At 39.4% G+C, this 14,128-nt stretch overlaps 1 protein-coding gene across 2 annotated transcripts in view; it reads left to right on the top strand.

Moving 5' to 3' along the window:
* Positions 1–13,938, top strand: part of SAMTOR (S-adenosylmethionine sensor upstream of mTORC1) — a 60,745-nt gene extending 46,807 nt beyond the window's left edge. For both annotated transcript variants that reach the window (XM_073328119.2, XM_073328120.2), the window contains 2 exons: positions 5,351–5,465; positions 10,539–13,938. In XM_073328119.2, coding sequence (XP_073184220.1) covers positions 5,351–5,465; positions 10,539–11,168 — 745 coding nt within the window. In that variant the 3' untranslated portion in view covers positions 11,169–13,938. The remainder of the gene's footprint in view (positions 1–5,350; positions 5,466–10,538) is intronic.
* Positions 13,939–14,128: the final 190 nt, after the last annotated feature.

The following is a 14,128-nucleotide window of genomic DNA, read 5'->3' as shown; positions in this document are numbered from 1 at the left end:
CTGGGCTGTTCGAGCAGCTGCAAGAAGGGACTTGCTTCCCAGACCAGAAAATTACCGTTGGGGATGTTGAAATGCCAGTAGTTATCCTTGGGGACCCAGCCTACCGCTTGCTCCCATGGCTCATGAAGCTGTACACAGGCACCCTGGACAGTAATAAGGAGCAGTTCAACTATAGGCTGAACTAGTGCAGAATGGTGGTAGAATGTGCCTTTGGACGTTTGAAAACTCGTTGGTGCTATTTGCTGACTAGGTTAGACCTCAGCACAACCAACATTCCCATTGTTATTGCTACTTGCTGTATGCTCCGTAATATCTGTGAGAGTAAGGGAGAGATGTTTATGGCGGGGTGGGAGGTTGAGGCAAATCGCCTGGCGGCCAATTTTGAGCAGCCAGACACATGGGCAATTAGAAGAGCACAGCTAGGCATACTGCGCATCAGAGGGGCTTTGAAAACCAGTTTCGTGACTGGCCAGACTACATTGTGTTTCTCCTTGCTGCAAACCCTCCCCCTTTGTTGATTTTAATTCCCTGTAAGCCAGCCACCCTCCCCCCTTTGATCACAGCTGGCAAAGGAAATAAAGTAAATTGTTTTGAAACCATGCATTCTTTCTTTCTTTCTTAATTTTTTTAAAAAATTGAGAACGGACAAGGTAGCCCGAGTGGGGTGGGTTGGGGGAGGAGGGAAGGACAAGGCCACATTGCTTATTGTAGCCACACTACAAATCCAAACTGTTTGAATGGCAGCCTTCTGTTGCATGGGCCATCCTCTGGAGTGGAGTGGCTGGGTGCCCGGAGCCAGCCAGCCTGCCCCCCCGCGTTCTTGGGCGTCTGGGTGAGGAGGATATGGAACTTGAGGAGGGCAGGCGGTTATACAATGGATGCAGCAGGGGTCTGTGCTCTTGTTGGCTTTCCTGCAGCTCCAACAGACGCTTCATCATGTCAGTTTGCTCCCCCATTAGCTTCAGCATCGCCTCCTGCTTCTGCTCATCGCAGTCACTTAATGCTTTCCTGGCCTCTGCCACTGAATGCCTCCGTGCGTTAAGCTGTGCCCTATCAGTGCGGGAGGACTGCATGAGCTTGGAAAACATGTCATTGCGAGTGCATTTTTTTTCACCTTCTAATCTGTGATAACCTAGGGACGGAGATGATTGGGGGAGCGTAGAAACATTTGCACCTGGGGGGTGATAAAAAGGGAGAGTAAAATTTTAAGATAACGTTTCTGAGAACAAAAGGGAAACTCTTTCACAATGAATCAATCAATTCACAGCAGACCGCACATGTGCTTTAGGTACAAAGTCGCATTTTGCCTTTTATATTGAGTGCCTGCCAGTATGGTGACACATCACATATGGCTGGGCAGCAGAATTCGGTTTCCAGGCAGCCATGATAAGCCAAAGGGTACACGGGCTTGTCATCTTACACCTTCATAACATGTGGGAATGGTTTCAAACTGCAAAGCCCTCCTTTCCTGTAGCAAGCAATGCTAGTTGGGTTTCACATTTAAAAGGAGGGACTGTGGTTTTCGGGTGGATGTGCAGCGTGCACCTCCCCTCACCCCACCGCATGGCTATTCTCTGGGATGATCCCTTCACCCCTCCCCGCACCACGTGGCAGTTCTCGGGAATGATCCTTTTTAGCCAAGCGCAAACAGCCCAGCATGAACGGGGTCCTTTTACTGTTCCCTTACAAAAATTCCCCTATTTCACCCAGGTGACTGTGAATGATGTCACTCTCCTGAGGCTAACACAGAAAGATATAGACCAAATGTTGCTTGAATGCGACCAAAACCCAGGACCATTTGCTGCCATGCTTTGTGCTGCAATGATTCCAGACTACTTGTTACTGGCTTGGCGTGGTAAAGTGTCCTACTGTGGAGGACGAAATAAGGCAGCCCTCCCCAGAAACCTTCTGGAAAGGCTTTCAGAGTACCTCCAGGAGAGCTTCAGGGAGATGTCCCTGGAGGATTCCTGCTCCGTCCCCAAACATGTTAACAGACTTTTCCAGTAGCTGTACTGGCCGCGAATGCATCCCAATTCTTCAGAGCAAATCAAACATTAAACACTATTGCTTTTAAACCCTGTACTCTAGTTACAAATGTGCACTCACCAGAGGTGTCTTCTCTGACTTGAGGATCAGGGATCCCGCCTTGGGAGGATATTGGCTCCAGGGTGATGAAAAGATCCTGGCTGCCAGGGAGAACGGATTTACCGCTTGCCTGCTGTGCATTCTCATTCTCCTCCTCCTCCTTCCTCATCCACAAAATCCTCCTTCCTGTTGCATGAGACTCCCCCCTTGCAGGTGTCCAAGGACAGTGGTGGGGTAGTGGTAGGGTCCCCTCCAAGAATGCCATGCAGCTGATCATAGAAGTGGCATGTATGGGGCTCTGACCTGGAGCTACCATTTGCCTCCTTTGTCTTTTGGTAGGCTTGCCTGAGCTCCTTAACTTTCACGCAGCACTGCTGTGTGTCCCTGTTGTAGCCTCTCTCCACCATGCCCTGTGCGATTTTGGCACATATATTAGCATTTCTTCTTTTTGATCAGAGTTCGGCCTGCACAGATTTCTTCTCCCCATACAGCAACCAGATCCAGTGTCTCCCTTTGGATCCGTGCTGGTGCTCGTTTGCAATTCTGGGGGGACTGCATGGTCGCTTGAGCTGCTGAGCTCACCACACTGACCAAACAGGAAATGAAATTCAAAAATTTCCCAGGGCTTTTCCTGTGTACCTGGCTAGTGCATCGAAGTTCAAAGCGTTGTCCATAGTGGTCACATTGGAGCACACTGAGTTAGCTCCTGGAGGCCAATGCTGTTGAATTGTGTCTGCACTACCCGAAATTTGACCCAGGAGTCTATTTTAGCACTACTCCCCTTGCCGGGGAGGAGTACAGAAGTCTATTTTAAGAGTCCTTTAGGTTGACTGAACAGGGTTGGTTGTGTCTGTAGACGCATTTATTTTAAAATCGACCTAACGTGGCTAAATTCGACCTACGCTTAGCCCCATAGAGTAGACCAGGGCTAATAAGAAGTTGTTGTTCAGTTTGTTCAGCAGTAATGGTTTTTAGAGATGTGTCCCTATGCGAGCTCCACGACCCACTGTCCTCGCCTCTACTTTGGAGTTCCACTAGTTGATTTTGCGGTAGAGAGGGAACTGAGGAGGGTGCCTGTGGACGCTGGCCGGCCTCGTGGCAGGCCGGACGTACTGCTGTTGAAGTTCTCCAATCAGTGGTCCAGGGCCATGTACACGCCTACAGTGGAGCACCCGTAGGGGGACACATCTTGAAGAACCATTGTGGTGAGTAACTTCTTCTTTTGTCCTCCTTAATGTATTTCAAAATGTTGTTTTCTTTTGATGTGGAAGGAAGTGAAAGCACTGCATGTCTCTTAAAATTCTGATATTTTTTCCCTGCAAGAGCTCTCTGCGAAAAGGATGATTTCTTTTCCCCCCTCTACCTCAAGCTGTGAGGCCAGTTGTCTTTTTAGCCCTTGCATAATTGTTTGATCACACTAAACTCATTTTTCTTAACTACAAATTTGTCAGAGACTGTGGAATCATTAAGAGTGAGGTGTTTCTCTAACTATCTAATTTGTAGATGCAGCTACTCTGCTTTCTTTATACCTCTAAAAGTCCTTCTTATCATACCATCCGAAAGAGTGCCAAAGCCAAAATCATTTAAAAATAATGGACACCTGCACAGTGATGAAGGTATGACACCTGGGCTGATGCTTCAGAAATTACAAGTACGTAAATTAATTCCTTTTTTATATTGCAGGTTCAGACTGGGACTGAAGTATGGAGATATGAAACGCATGGTCCAGTCCCCCAAAGGTTTACTATCTAACATTTTAAAACAATAGGTGTGACAAAAAGCCCACCCCCGTCAGTGATCAGGGTAATTAGTACTAACTGTGTTAACTTTCTCTTCAAAATATTGTGAGCAACTCTAGTCAATAGTAAAAATGTTCATCTCTAGTTTAGAATAAGATTTTGGATTACAGTCAGGTAGTAACTTTAGTAACTTTATCACCTGTTTGCTATTTTTCCTTGGATGCAGGTTACAAATTTAAGTCCTTTCTAAACATTAAATTAACTTTAAAAAAACCCTTGAATTGTGTAAGGATGATACACACATTGGCAGATTCTGTAATCTGAAGGGCTGTCATACAAAGATACATCTGAATAGTTTATTTAACTAGGTTGTAATGTACATAGCAAAAATAGTTTTAAATGTAAATCTAAAATTATTAGACTTATTGGGGGGAGGGATAGCTCAGGGGTTTGAGCATTGGACTGCTAAATCCAGGGTTGTGAGTTCAATCCTTGAGGGGGCCATTTAGGGATCTGGGGCAAAAATTGGGGATTGAAGAGGGGTGGACTAGATGATCTCCTGAGGTCCCTTCCAACCCTGATATTCTATTATTCTAATGCTATATATTTCTGATAAAACAGCAGTGTATTCCAATAATTATCCAAATTATGTGAAATAAAAACTTAAATTCTGCAATTAAGAGTACTGTTGTCATTTTGCTATATATACAGCATTGACAGTGAAGCTAACATTGGACATTTACAGTGGCCTGATTTCTGCCTGTAGACATTGAGACAACACAAATAATAAATCTCACTGTGAGGACACTTTTTTGTGAAACACTGTATACATTTTTTTCTTTAACCTCACTACTTCTAGTTTGTGTGTGTAAAATTATTAGTGTCATGTGTGCATGGTTCTTTACAAAGAGGACAAAAATGCTTCATGTGAAATAATATTTAAACCTTTATGTATTTACTAGAGATTTTATTTATAGTCTGTTTGTTTGTTTGTTTGTTGTATTTTAACCATAGTATGAAACTAGTGCAACTACTACAGAAATCAGACTAACAAAAACCAGGTTATTCAAAACATACACAGTATTCCTAAATCTCTTTTTAGTTATTGTAACATGTTGGTGTAATATCATCCTCAGCCTTTTCATTTTGGTAATTCTGGTTCAGTCAGTGCCCTCAGGAGAACGTATGTTTGAAAAATAAATTGATTCATATCACCAAGGGTAAAGCATCAGACACAAAACTCAGTATTTATCATGCTGATCAGAATTGTTGCCTTGTGCTCTCTACCTGGTCTCTCCATTGTGTTCAGCCTTATGGTTAGGTTGTACCGTCTTCAGGGCATGGACCATCTTCTTAGCACAATGGGCTGCTTCTAGGCAACTTCAGAGTACAAATAATAAATAATTTTCCCCTCTATTTAGTCGGCACTTAATGTTCTACATAACCGTCTTTTGCTCCAATTGTCTAATTCCAAATATACCTTTTAACAAATAGCATTTGATAAAACTGAATTTCTACTTTCTTAGGTTGCTGCCCCCCTCAGGAAAAATTAGATTACTTGATGTTGGCAGCTGCTTTAATCCATTTCTGAAGTTTGAAGAATTCTTGACTGTCGGTATAGACATTGTCCCAGCTGTTGAGGTATGTAATGTTTACTGAATTTATTTTTAGTTTGAGTTATGTATTTTAGGGGTACTTTCTAAAGTGTAAGACTTACGGGAATATGGGTCTGTTTTTAAAAGCAGGTATTCTGTTTGGCTTCTGGAGGACGGGGGGATTGAGGAAGGAAATATCTCAAGTTTGTTGAAACAATCTAAGTTTATCAATATTATCACATTGGTCAAGCCCCTATAACATGAATCTTTAGTTTTAAACAAGAAAAAAACCTGGCAAATCCCATAGACATGCAGTATATTTTTAAAGGTTGTTTCATTTTTCATTAGCTAAGAACAGGAAAGAGAAGACAAATTACTTTTTATCCAATTTATAATATGGTAAATATACTATAATCAGAGCTGTTGGCTGGATGCAACAAACACCACAGAATTTATGGCTGAAGTTAACATTTGTGGCCCCACACAAAATTGCACAGGCTTAATTAAATCTGTGCAACACACAATATCCTTAATTAAACCAGTGCAACCTCTGTGTTTTGGAAAAGTCCTGAAATGTTTTTAACTTGCTGTTATCATTATGTACTGCTTTTGTCTCCCCGTTTTGGCCTTACTTATGTTAGTGAGGATTAACCAGACTCTAACAGAATAACAGTGCCTTCAACAAGAGTGAGTCACAAGAGAGTGGGAGGGAGATGAGAAGATACAGAAAGGCACAGATTTTTATTTTAAATCTTTAACCACATCCACTGACTCCAAGAATCCTGAAGTGAATGAGCAATTTCATATCTTTTATTTTAGAAATGTAATTAGAAGCTAATAAATATTACAACTAATCTTTGTGAAGACAAAGTAAAAATGTAAAAGCAGCCACTGAGAGTAGTGCTAGTCAAATCAGTAGTATGACCAAATTTGATTGAAAACCGAGGGAGCTGTCATATTTAAACACAGTAATATTTCAGCCTTCATATTCTTTGATACTAATCCAGACAGTAGTTCACAGTGGGTGTTAAGTCAGGAATATATAGGATAGATGTGGATTCAGTAATATTAACAGCTTGAGGATAATGCTGTCCTTCAGCAAAGATGTACATTCCGTTGTTTGCTGCTGCTTTGTGTGAAGGCTTATTGTTTGCTGCTGTATAGCAGTGTTTAGGCCGTGCATGCACTGCATATTGATGTGATCACCAGACTCGATGCTGGATCCCTAAAAGGATTTGTGCCTAAGTCAACATTTAAACACTACTGAGATGCTCAGCTCAGCTGCTGCTCAACTGTAGGTGCTTAAGCTACGTTATTCCAGTGAGTATGTGCATAACTGCCTCAGTCTAGGTGTCTGGGTGCCTATCTCATGCCTAAGCCCCAGCAGGATCCTCTAACTAGGCATTCCCTGTCTATCTTGCCTGTAGGACCCAATCCGATTGGTGTGCTCCGAGCACTCCTAACCCTCACATAACACGGCTTGTGAGGGAGAAGTGACAGGTATGCCTCACTCATAAGGACTTGCCCACACAGAGACTTGGTGCTTGGTAAGACAGGGTTTAATTCTACAGTGCGCTAACCTGCCACACACTCAGTCACTGTGTGGACCCTGTTGCTGTATGCTAAAAGTTCTGTAGTGTGCTTTTACCTGTTGCTGGTAAACTCTGATGTCTGTTACAGCAGTAGGTCAGATTGCACTAAGGAACTTTAGTGTGCTGCAGCAGCATCCACATAACAACAATGTGCAGCAAGCTACTACGCTGTAGACTAAGCTTATGTCTACACTACAGCTTATGTTGGCATAATTTATGTCACTCAGTGCTGTGAATAAATCACCCTCCTGCATGATGTAAGTGCTGGTGTGGACAGTGCTATGTTGGCAGGAGAGCTTCTCCCTCCGATATAGCTACCTCCTCTCGCACACACTGCAGTGGCACTGCTGCATCTGTGCAGCTGCAGATATAGACAAGCCCTTACACTGTGGATTGGCATGCACTAAATCTCTTTATAGATGAGCTCTAACTTTTAGCCCAGTAGTTTGAGCACTCTCCGTGGATGTGGAAGACCTGAATTCAGTTAAGTTCCCGCCCACCCCTGCCTCATTTGGTGAAGTTGATTGAACCTGGGGCTCTCACCTCCCAGGTGAGTGTTCTAACCACTAGGCCACAGAGTCATTTCATCTCTCTGCCCCCATACAATATCTAAATCTCTTTGTGGATCTAGCCCTTGGTCCATGAACCCTTACTGTTGGTTTTTTTCCCCCATTTTTAAAACTAATTAAGGTTATCATAGAAAAATTTGTCTGTGCAAGTCCTAGATATATTTTTCTGTACAATTTAACACTAGTATCCGCTAGTATATAAAGAAATGTAAATTTCCAGACATACTTAGCAAAACTAATTACACAGTCTGAAAATAATCATGCATTTTCAATAAGCTCATAGTTCAAGTAAGGTTCTTTGTAATTGCGTAGAAGAATGTGAGATCAGATAGCAATGAATAACTATTCTTGAAAGAATGCCTAGATGACTTATAAACTTTAAGATGCTACTAATGTAACTCATGGATCTTAATCCATGTCAGGCAATAAGAAGTGGAGATGTTTAAGTACTTACATGACCTTCATTATTTGACCCATAAAAGGTGTAAAGAGGCTACTATGGAAACTAGTAATGGGGTGAAGAGTAAACTCTGTCGTGGAGTAGAAACTAGCAGAGACACAGCAAACAAAGCAGGAGTTAAAGGTCAAGTTTGTAAATTGCAAAATCTTAAATGTGGATGCTGTATTCTGAGAATTAGGGTTTTTAGGATGTTAGAGTTTTGTTGCTGTATTTATTACTTTTGTATTACTATAACATTAATAGTAATAAGAGTTCAGTTTCTCCTATCCCTGAGGACTTGACTTTTCTTTCTGTACAATACCAAATGAAAAAACAAAACGGGCAGGGAAAGGTGAAGAGTGCAGTTAAAAGTCAAAAGATCAAGTAAAGCTTCTTGTTAATCCATTTTCTTTCTTTTTTGGATCAAGTTTTTTAAAGGCAAAATCTTTTTGTGAATCTGTCAGATGGCAGAAAATGTGCTTGGTGGGGAAAAAGAGGTCAGTTGTAGGTGGTAAATTGAAGTTCTCCCGTTCTGTTAGTTTTATGTCTCAAGACAAAACAGAGCATGGCAGTGAGGAAGAAATCACAAGATAGGAAAATGCATTTTTGTTCCCTGGATTGTAGTAAAATTGCAGGAAGAACCTAGAGGTACAATACAACACCTAGTTGGATGCTCTGGGAGCTGACTCTATATCCCTTGTTTGGGGAAAAACTGTTGCCCAAGATGTTCTTGTGTTACTCTTCTTTTGTGAGGGAGATTTTTTCACTGAGATCATACTGGCAGCTCAACAATCATTTTTAGCTTGCCAAACCCGTCCCACCAAAGTACTGCAAAGTTAAATTTGCCCTGGCTGGTTATATCAGACTCCTAAGGGGTTGTCTGCATGAGGGAGTTATTCCAAAATAGTTATTTCTGATTAACTCCCATGTATGAATGCTCTCATTCTGGAGTAGGAGAATTCACATATGGCATTAAACAGGAAAGGCTAATCTGCTTTAAATTCACACTTTACTTTATACATGAAAATTAATCCAGTATAGACAAACCCTTAAGGCAGAAAGAGGAAACCTAATACACAGGTGGCCTTGCTATTCTTGCTGAGTAAAACCCACCCCTGTGAAGAAATCCAGGACAAGGCCTATGAACCATTCAGTAAATTTAAGCCTTGCGCTGGTTGTCTGCATTAGGAGGCGCGGGAGGAAGAGGTGGAAGAAGCTTTTTGCTTTCTCTCCTCATTTCTGTCCAACATATAAAAAGCACAGTATATTCAGAACTTCTCATTCAGAAGCACAACAGCAGCCAATGTGGAAAATCATATTACATGCACAAGTCTGGCAAGCAGCATAAGGAAAACTACAGTGGTTACTGGTTAACTTTTTTTTTTCTTAAATCCAGTTTGATAAAGCACTCTTAAGTAACAAGTCCTGAAATTGTTTTAAAATTTTTCTCTTTTTCCCTGTTGGTTTTTACTGAGTCAGTCTTTTCAGCATCTGAAACTAACAGGCATCAGCAAATCTGACTAAAGCGCTATTTTCAAAAATATAAATTGCTAATTTTTTGCTAGTGATCGTATGTTACTTGAAGTATGTACAATTTTCAGATGTAAATACACTGAAAATCACAAAGGGGTTATTTTAACTCTTAACAACAAATACCATGCAGTTACCACAGTTGCATCCTATTCTAAATATACTGTAGTAGAGTGATACCACAGATCCTGTAATGTGGCTACCTTGGCAGAAGCTGAGATTTTAATTCCAGTTACTATATATTCTCTGTTAACTTCATGCCACAGTGCAAGCCTGTGAAAAGCAGCTGAAAGATTCCTGGAGCATGATGACATTTTACAACTTTATATACATTCTCTGAGGAAGAAATTATTCTAGACAGACACACAGAAAATCAGAAGAGGAAAAGTCTTAATGTAAACAGTGACAAGTAGCTTTATAACAATATGGTCTCTCTATTTCACACTTTAGTAACTTTTACATAGTGTTTACCATTGAAAAGTGAGCCGTGAGTGTTGAGGTGTGTCCCACATTTTCTTAATATGCCACAATTTTTGCATTGACAGTGTGCAGCTACATTGGGAGAAAGAGAGGATTTTGGCAACTGAGTATGAGACATTTGTGGATTTGAACATTTGGAGATGCAAGAAGACAATGTGGAATGAGCACATTAGATGAATGTTTCTACCAAAATTATCAGCAGCAACACTTTAATCTGCAACTTTTAGAGATGACATCAATTGAGATTAAAATGAGATTAAAATGAGCTCACATTTCTGAGCTATTGGGTGTCAATGCATTGATTCACATTTTGAAGGCTTTCTGTGAAACTATGATAGCTGGCACGCTTACTTTTTTTTGTAGCTTTAGATTCTACAGCACAATTTAGTAGCAAGAGACATTAAAAGGCTTCTTAATACCTAGGGGCCTTTTCATAATCATCACATGCGTTTGCATAATGTTTGTTACTGAGCATAATTTTAATCTATTTTAATATTTTCTCTCACCAGAGTGTATACAAATGTGACTTTTTAAACCTTCAAATTCAGCAACCTCTCCAGCTTGCACAAGATGCTATAGATGCCTTTCTTAAACAGCTGAAAAATCCCATTGATTCTCTACCTGGAGAACTCTTCCATGTTGTGGTTTTCTCACTTCTCCTTTCTTACTTTCCATCACCTTATCAACGATGGATATGCTGCAAGAAGGCCCATGAACTTCTGGTGCTGAATGGCTTGTTGCTTATAATCACTCCTGACTCCTCCCACCAGAATCGCCATGCTATGATGATGAAAAGCTGGAAAATTGCCATAGAATCCCTGGGCTTTAAACGTTTCAAGTATTCAAAGTTTTCTCACATGCACCTGATGGCATTTAGGAAAATCTCCCTGAAAACTAAAAGTGACTTAGTTAGTAGGAACTACCCAGGGATGCTGTATATTCCACAGGATTTCAACAGTGTAGAAGATGAGGAATATTCCAGCACTTCCTGCTATGTCCGATCAGATATTGAAGATGAACAGCTAGCTTACAGCTTCATGGAGCTTCCTGATGCCCCTTATGACTCAGACTCTGGAGAAAGCCAGGCTAGCTCAGTCCCTTTCTATGAGCTAGAAGATCCTATATTACTTTCAAGTTAATGTAACAGTTAAAATGCCCTTTAAGTCCAAACTTCTTTATTGCTTAACAAATTTTGCTATACTAACATGGGCTTGTTACATAAAAAATGGTTTGCATAAAGAAAATGCAAAGGTTTACAGAGTTTGCTATTTTTTTCTACTTTTGAATTTTAAAATTTATTCTTGTACAAAAAGTGAAGAATACACATTTTATGCAGAATGACTCACCTCATAGCATAAATTGCTGTTACTTTCTTTAGGACTTTTCAGAAAGGTACCATTCTTTTCTTCAGTGCTGTGAAGTGTGAATTCTACTTAATTTTGCTAAATGTCTTGTTTCGATATTTTTAATTCTTAATACGGTTGGGTTTATGACACTGGAGTTGGTGGATTTCTGAGAAGTAATTTGCACTTTGACAGTAAATGTGCAAATAAGTTTGGAGTAAGCTGTTTGGTGGTTAAACTTGTCCATTTTTTTTTATTGAACAAAGTTTGTTCTGTGTTGCTGAAAGTGGTTTCATTCTGGCTAAGCTTGGGCTGAAGAAACTTTAATACTTGCACATTTGGTTTTACTTAAAGATCTTGTTGATCTTTCTATTTCAGTTAATTGAGGTAATGCCAAAATACTGTACTGGGGCATACTCTCCCATCTGTGTACACATGTAAAACCTCACTGGCATAACAGAAGTTAGATGTGTGTTTGAGAGACAAGCCCTGACAAATGCTATAGTACGATAGGTTTAGATACCTTTTTTTACTTCAAAGCTGGAAAGTGTTTGCGATTTTATGATTATAGTAGCACTAACATATCAGTATTGCCCACATTGGATAGTTTTCTGTATTCTCCTGAAATTATATTTTGCACAGTTTTAGAGCAAAATACTTATGGGTGGGGAAAAAATGCTAATAAGTATTCTTTTATAATTTCAGAATTTCCACACAGTAACTCCAGTAGGCCAATTTTATAAATACTAGGACCCAATTCTACACATATTTAAGGATATACATACATTTAAGTGAGTAACCTCACTGACCACTCTCTCAAATGTGAAGTTAAGCGCATCCTTAAGTGTCTGCAAGATTTGGGCCCCATTCTAGATAAGGCATTTGGCTGGACACTCTTCTCGTGACTTTCTAAGAATTGCTCTGCAATTTGACACAGACAAAATCTGCTCGGTACACATTCTCAACTTTTTTGTTTAAATGTGTATAGTAAACCTACATCCTTCTGCAGACAAATTTCTGTACTGATGTAATGGTTATTTTTTGTGGGTTTTTTAAAATACTTTTGCTCTCCATTTAAAAAGAATTGCCAAAAATATCAAACCTGGGTACCTGAAGTTAGTCTTAAATCCTTCTACCTAACTAGAAGTAGCTTGAATTAGGTTCTGAAGTGTGGGTTTTAAGACTTTAACTTTAGAGTAGGCTTGAAAATTTTTATCCAGTGTTATAAATGTAGTTTCACAAATGATAAAAAATATCTTTAGGCCATATAAAATTAATCTCTTATTCATCAGTCAGAAATTACCAATTGCCATTTTTAGTGTGAATTTTTAGGTGTTTATTATTTTTAGTTTTGTTTTTAAAACACTTCCATGGAAGTTTTGCACTGAAGTTTCACAATTTCCAGCTTCTTGATTGCTTTTTCTTTGTATTCTGTATCTTCTTGGCAATTGGTCCTACTTACACTAAAAATTTCACGAACTGTATTAAGTTGCTTTATTCTTCAACATAAGCTTTTTGTACATCTTGCACATCACAGATTAAAAGAATTCCCTATCATCCAAACTTGATTGCTGTAGTTAACTATGAATGGCACAGTTTATAAACAAAACAAGAATTATATTTAAAAATGTAAACATCTTAAAACTAGATGGAAGTGTTAAATTAGAACTCATGGTAAATTAAGAGAATATTAAAAATTTAACAGAAGGCCCCTAATCTAAATGAAATCCACCATGTATTTTGAATTAAGTTAAATACAACTTGATGTTCACATGTAATGCTTAAAAATTCACTTTTGCTAAACTAAGATGCTTGGAATCAAGACTGCATTCTTCTCAGTTGAGCACTGCTGGAGTCAGTGGTTATGTTAAAGCTAAATGTTGGTGCTATAAATTCTCAGTTGTTTACAGAAATTACTGATTCTGCTTATACTCCAAAGTGTGCATGAGCTATTTTAATTGGTACTCCTTTTAAGAAACACAAAAAAACTATACAAAATTTATTACCACCTAGCATAAATGTATTTGTACTGGTTAATGTAAATTACACTCCATTTACCATTCATTCAGATGGGGATGGCTTGGAATTCAGACCAAGGTATACTCAACAGAAATAGTTTTAAACATTGAATGTTTGAATTCAGCCTACCTGACAGCTTGGTAACGTTATGGTTGTCAATCAGGGACCCCAGATTATTATAGAAGCTGTGGTTCTTTTTGCTGCCCAAGCTCAATACCTTAAATGTTTTCCAGAAATGGAGGGTTTGGGCTGGCGTGAGGAAAAGTGGCTTTTTGCTACTAAGGCCTCCCAAGACAAGAGAGAGATGTCATGGTCTTCTAGAAATACAGTGTTGGAGGTTGAAGAAGAATGTCGCTAGGTTTTGAAACTCTGCAAAATTATGATTGTACATGATATGGTGAAAGAAGATCCCCATACTCCAGGTGTCAGGGAGAGGGGAGCAGGCATACCACAAAATATTTGTTTCCATTTATGTTGTCTTTATTTCACTACTTTTGTGAACAAAGCACATGTATTAAAAAAAATAATAAAAGCCTTTTGTAAAGTGTTTTGTTTCAGTGGAACTGTTGTCTTTTCTTGCAAGCCATTTATATTGTCATTAGTATACATTACCACATAAAATTATGATTACTTATAAAACACTTTGAAGAGGAGTATTGAGTTTACATTTTATAAAGTAAGAAATAGTAACTAAAATGCAAAATTTGGTACCTCTATTTTTTTTTATAATTTTGCTT

Source organism: Lepidochelys kempii, chromosome 1, assembly GCF_965140285.1.
Source record: "Lepidochelys kempii isolate rLepKem1 chromosome 1, rLepKem1.hap1, whole genome shotgun sequence".
NCBI lineage: Eukaryota > Metazoa > Chordata > Testudines > Cheloniidae > Lepidochelys > Lepidochelys kempii.
The sequence above is the reverse complement of the archived record's forward strand: the minus strand, read 5'-3'. Positions and strand labels throughout refer to the sequence as shown.